This window comes from Wasmannia auropunctata, unplaced genomic scaffold (genome assembly GCF_000956235.1).
Source record: "Wasmannia auropunctata unplaced genomic scaffold, wasmannia.A_1.0 LD335728.1, whole genome shotgun sequence".
Taxonomy (NCBI): domain Eukaryota; kingdom Metazoa; phylum Arthropoda; class Insecta; order Hymenoptera; family Formicidae; genus Wasmannia; species Wasmannia auropunctata.
The window spans coordinates 187054-193548 of NW_012027162.1; the positions used below are offsets into that span (position 1 = coordinate 187054).

Sequence of the window (6495 nt, forward strand, 5' to 3'; positions counted from 1 at the left end):
GGGGGGGGGGGGGGAGTGCATATCGAAAAGAGATTTCGGCCTGTGCGCATCTCGATGGACTCTGGAATTTAGGAGTAAACTTTCCACCTCTACAGATAAAAAGTGTTATCTATATCATATATCTCCCTTGTGTTTGAAAAGTTTGCAGGTTTCTAAGTCGAAAGGTCATAAACCGTAGCTCACCGTGGCACCCGATAATATTACGAGTGTAATACGGTCACGAATTAATTATTAATTCTCTGTAGTTAGATGTCCTGCAAGACGATTTTATCGCTTGAAACTATTGATTGCGAATTTCAGCTGCGCAGAATTATTCTTTGTAAAATAAATAATCTTGTCTTCCGAAACACTCAGGGAAATGTTTCGCTGTTTCAGATAGAATTCTAAATATTACACTTAAATTATATTGTTTTTTGTATCTGCTAAAAAATTGTCTGTCATATGTAGAATTTATAGCAACAATATTCTAAGAAGATATGCAAGAAAATATAATATAATATAATTAAAATATAATATATGAAATAAGTTTCATAACCAAATATGACTGGAGTCTGGATTGGAGTTTGGATTGATTAAACGTCATAGAGAAACTTTCTTGCTAAATTTGACAAATAGTTCAAATATAATTTCTGTCTCTGTTATCTATATTGATTAAATATAAAACATATGTGATATCGCAGTACTTACTAATCACTTATCCGTTTTAGCTAATTTTTCGTACCTAAATAATTCTCGCTATAATTGCAAGATTACTTTTTTCAGTGAATAAAAATAGACAAACGACCCGCCATCTGATTGCGAAATCCGAGAAGTGGTTTTTTTCGCCCGTTCTTTTGGGCCCTCGATTTTGGGATTCTGTGCCAAATGGTACCTTATGAGATATTAATCACAGAGAAGGTTTCAAATTGAGGTGACAATTGTTATCACTCGAGGGAGTCACTTATTACGTCTCTTTGCGTAAAAACTCGATTTTTTTACATTTAAAACGAGCGTCATTTATACATATACGTAAAACTGTATCAACTTTCTTAAAATACCGGACCTCGCAGACATATGATAATTCTATAACAAACTTTGATTTCACTCCCCCCCCCCTCCTTCTCCAACTCTGCAGATAACAATTGTCACATCAACTTAAAACTTCTCTACACGCAAAAAAAAACTTAGCATTATCAGCTAAATATCAGTAACTAGTTCGAACTTTGCTGTCATTTTACTAAAAGTTATCTGTTAAAGATAAAATATATTTGTTCACTCAGGGAAATGTTTCGCTGTTCCAGCTAGAATTCTAAATATTACATCTAAATTATATCGCTGTTTTTTGTATCTGTTAAAAAATTGTCTGTCATACGTATGTAGAATTTATAGCAGTAATATTCTAGAAATATATACAAAAAAATATAGGTCTCATAATTAAATATGATTGGAGTCCAGACTGACTAAATAAATTAACGTCCTAGAGAAACTTTCTTGCTAAATTTGACAAATAATTCAAATATAATTTCTGTCTTTGTTATCTATATTGATTAAATACAAAACATATTGCGGTATCGCAATACTTACTAATCACTTATCCGTTTTAGCTATAATTTTTCGTACCTAAATAATTCTCTCTATAATTGCAAGATTACTTTTTTTAGTGTTGCGTGATACAGTTTTATTAGCTAAAATAAAAGCGTACTTTAACAGGAATAGCTGAAAAAGTGGCATATGGAAAGAATGATTTTGCTGAAAAATTTAAAAGTTTTGCTAGGTATTCCAATATAGAATTAGCTAAACGTCATTTGATTCTAGCAGCAAATATTTTTTGCTGTACACTCGGGGAAATGTTTCGCTGTCCCAGCTAGAATTCTAAATATTACACTTAAATTACATTGCTGTTTTTTGTATCTACCAAAAAATTGTCTGTCATATGTAAAATTTATAGCAGCAATATTCTAAGAATATATGCAAGAAAATGTAGATCTCATAACCAAATATGATTGGAATCTGGATTGCAGTCTGGATTGATTAAACGTCATAGAGGAACTTTCTTGCTAAATATGACAAATAGTTCAGATATAATTTCTATCTCTATTATCTACATTGATTAAATACAAAACGTATGTGATATCGTAGTGCTTACTAATCACTTATCCGTTTTAGCTAATTTTTCGTACCTAAATAATTCTCGCTATAATTGCAAGACTACTTTCCTCAGTGTATAGTGCCTAAATTTTAACAACTAATAAATTTAGCTTTGGTAGTAATGATATTAGCTGTCCCTATTTTAAAGACACACATTAGTTGCCACGGCTATATTAATTTTAGCTGCGTTGGCCTATAATCCTTTCTCTGCGCGCGTGTATAATTAATCATGATAAGATATCATTTGGCACACAGTTCAGTCTCAAAATCGAGGGCCCAAAAAAAACGGGCGATTTTTTGGGTCACTTTTTCTCGCGTTTATTCGCCCCGCGACTGCATTGGTACGGGAATCTCGCGCGGAAGGACGGTTTCTTACTCCTTTATATACGGAGAGTAAATCTGACGCGCGAGTGTAGACGCGCGCGCGCGCGCGAGCGACCGTTTCCGAAGACGATTAAACTTCATAAAGCGGACCGTTCCTTACGTCTGTCGGGCAGGCGACAAATCCTACGGATTAAATCAAACGCGATTCGCGCCCCTCTTCGCGCGGAGAGTCGCCGCGAAGAAGAAAATCCAATCTGGGTGAGGCGAGCGATTCTAAAGGCGCGCGCCTCGGAGGTACCCCGCCTTCTAAATGGAAAACGAATCACTCGGAAAACTTTCGGTACGCCGGGGCGTCGAACAGGTCGGGCGTGTCGGTGCGAAGGAAGTTCGCCGTTTATTCGCCCGGGCTATAATTTATCGCGGGGGGGATAGAGGAATTACGCGTCGGTGAATTCGAGGCAAATTTTTCGACGAGGGCGGAGGGGCAGCAAGAAGAGAGAGAAAGAGAGAGAGAGAAAGAGAGACCTTCTGCGTTTATGCTACGCACGTGTCAACCTGAAAAGCCGCGTAGTAGCGATCGAAGCACGACGACAATACGTCACGTTTCGTCATCGTCGTCGTCGTCGTCGTCGTCGTCCTCGCCCTTCCTCATCCCGAGTGAATCGGCACGAGATCTCGCGCGTTGGCGGCAACACAATGCCGCCATTATGACGCGAGGAAAACGAATTTGGAAAAGTTTCTACGATGCATCAGGTGCTTGACTTCCCCGGCGGCCTCCGGGACCCGGGAACGAAAATTGCGAAAGCGGTTGAATTTGTTCCGCGAGAATTCGTCCACTTTGCACGATAATGCCCCATCGAGAAACCCTCGTTCGCGAGAATGGCTGCACTTGTAACGCGACTCGAAAAATCATGATCGTAAAAGAAAGATAACTGAAATCGATTTTATTAGCCGTATATATAGCCTGTGCTCCACAGATTTATTGTTGAATCTAATTCTTCCTTTGACAAGAAAGACAGACGTTCGATAATAGACCTTCTATTAAATGAAAAGACAGATCTACAATAAGTTCATTGTCGACGGGATGCTTCCAATTGTCGCGAGATTACGATCCCACGGCGTTGCTGAAATATTTACAACCGCGCTGTCGCGTGCTTGCCCTCGCCGCTTTCAATGGAACACGATAATTCGACCGGTCCAAGGCGTGTTTTCCAAGGATTAAAAGTTTATGGGCGAACGAACTACCGTTGGAGTATAGTTCAGTTCTCCGAGAGAAGGAGCGTCGTTCGCGTGCGGTGGTGCAGCAGACGACGGTGGATCGAGAGATATTAGCTATATAAGATGAGTGGCATAAAAGAAAACCATTTCTAAAAAGAAAAAAAATAGAACGCGCAATTTTATCGCTACTCTCTCCGCTGTTCCCTACACGACGTTATATGGTGCCTGCGTCCGCAATACCGGTGTTTCGTAACATCGCGATTCATCCATTCGCGGATCATTCGCGTACACTCACGGAAATGTTTCACTGTTTCAGCTAGAATTCTAAATATTAAACTTAAATTATAAGTTTTATGAATCTGCTAAAAAATTGTCTGTCGTACGTAGAATTTATAGCAGTAATATTCTAGAAATATATACAAAAAAATATAGGTCCAATAATCAAATATGATTGGAGTCTAGATTGGCTAAATAAATTAACGTGCTAGAGAAACTTTCTTGCTAAATTTGATAAATAATTCAAAATATAATTTCTGTCTTTGTCATCTACATATTGATTAAATACAAAATATATGTGGTATCGCAGTGCTTACTAATCACTTATCCGTTTTAATTTTTCGTACCTAAATAATTCTCGCTATAATTGTAAGATTACTTTTTCCAGTGTAGAACGACGAGAATATTCGTTGTGACATGTGTATGCGCGCGCGCGCCCACGTATGTGTGTGTACGCAGGCTCTCGAATCGCACCCTTAGGCTCTAATTAACTTCAATGATGACTGGATTCGACGTAACGCGTGGCGCACTCACGTGCGTTCTGTCTGTCGATGCACGTGACTCGTGCGAATGACGGGAAAAGTCCCCCCCCCCCTCTTTGCCCCCTCGTATTTGTTATTCATTGTTTTTGGCACACGCGATTTCACTCAAGATTAATTATAATTAAACAAAAATATACAGGATGTTAAAAACCTCCAGCATTTATATAATTGATGGTACACATCATAATGAGTAAAAAAATTTTAGTGAACACAGATTGAAAGTTCAACCATTTCTGAGATATAAATATTTTTGTAGGTATATATGTTAGCATCATGATTGACACTGACTTATACGTGTCGCATGCGATGTTTATCGCAGTATTTGTAAACCGTATCTGAATTTTCATATATTAGGTGTAATAGAAAGTTTTTTGCTTTTTTTTTTTACAAAATTCAATCTTTATTTGAATAACATACAAAAAAAGCGCAATCCCAGCTGTTTTGCAAGTTCTTTTACAGTTTTTATTTTATAATGCCTGCAGTTCGTCCAGAACGTGGTCGGTCTTTCAAATCAAAAATTCCGGCGCGAAATTTTGTATACCAATTTCTACATTTTGTGTGACTTACAGCATTATCACCGTATGCAGTACAAATTATTTTGGCAGCTTCAACAGCATTTTTGTTTAGATGAAATGTTAGGTGACTGAAATATCGAATATGTTATTATTAACTGTTAACAAAGGTATTGATTTTTTAGTTACGGCTGTCCCCATCAGTTATGGCTTTTTTAACTTTAAAATCGCAAAAAGATGCGAAATTATTTCAATTTGAAATAATGCTCTGATGCAAAATTTAAAGTAAAGAATTGTCTGTGTCATCAGTTAGTTGTTATCAGCTGGCAGATCTATTATTTGATTACTCAGTTATAAAGTATTGTGAGCTTAAAATATTATAGCGTACTATATATTACTCTAATCAAGAAATCTTTTTACTCTATATAATTTACTCAAATTATTGCGACATATATAAGATATCAGTAAAGTCATGATGCTAATATAAAAAAAGATTTATATTTCCGAAACGATTGAACTTTCGACCTATATTAACTACGTTTTATTTTACTCAATATGTGTGTATTATCTATAAATGTTGAATGGTTTTTTCTAACACCCTGTACGTGAACTGCTTCCAATCCATTCCGCGAAATGAGGAACAAGAAATGGCGCAACGTCAAATTCTTGTAAGTAAAAATTATTTTTAAAAAATATTCTTGGCGTAAAAGAAATAAAATATAGACACGCGAATGTATTGGGTTGAGAGAAATCATGTCCAGGAAAGCCAAGCTGAAGCAACGAGATGATCAAATTCTCGTAAGTAAAAGTAACTAAAAGAGGATATCTGAGAATAAAAAACAATAAAGATACAGGAAGATAGAAGTTGTTTCTAGAAATCCAAGATAACGCTGCGAGATGATCAATGAGTTGGAAGATGTCAGAAAGCAACGCGCGGAAAGAAATCGAGTTTCCAGCTCCGCCGGTTTTTCGCGGTCTTTCGCGTTGAAAGTACGACAACCATCGTTATCCAGGGGGAAAAACTATGTGTGTGTGTGTGTGTGTGTGTGTGTGTATATATGTGTGTGTACAGCCCCGAACAACACGATGATGTTTTCGCTCTCGCGTGTAAGTTACGGGGCGACCGCGGGGGCTCGTAATTGCACACTCACCGCTCTCCGCGGACGGGTAAATGTTGAAGGCCGAGTCTTTCAGCCAGGATGTGACCGCGACGTACTCCTTGACGAAGGCCGGTATCTCGCACCTGAGCACCCCCGTGTTACCCGCCAGAACGTAGGCGTCCCGCACTTGTACCTCGTACTTCTGGCGTACCACTGGAAAAAAGAAGAAGAGGAAGAAAAGTTATACACGGCCTGCTTGAGCGTGGAATAAAATGCCGGTTGGGAAGGGAAACAGGGGGAGGGGGGTGGGGGCGAGATGGACCGCCATATCGCTCTCCGCGACAAAGACTCTCGGGACAATGAAAAAATATAGAGAAGAAGGGGCCAGAGAGAGAG

At 38.3% G+C, this 6495-nt stretch overlaps 1 protein-coding gene across 1 annotated transcript in view; it reads right to left on the reverse strand.

Moving 5' to 3' along the window:
* Window positions 1-6495, reverse strand: part of LOC105456296 (Down syndrome cell adhesion molecule-like protein Dscam2) — a 28118-nt gene that overhangs the window by 15006 nt on the left and 6617 nt on the right. The window contains exon 3 of the mRNA XM_011700242.1: window positions 6151-6312. Within this exon, the coding sequence (XP_011698544.1) occupies window positions 6151-6312 (162 nt within the window). The remainder of the gene's footprint in view (window positions 1-6150; window positions 6313-6495) is intronic.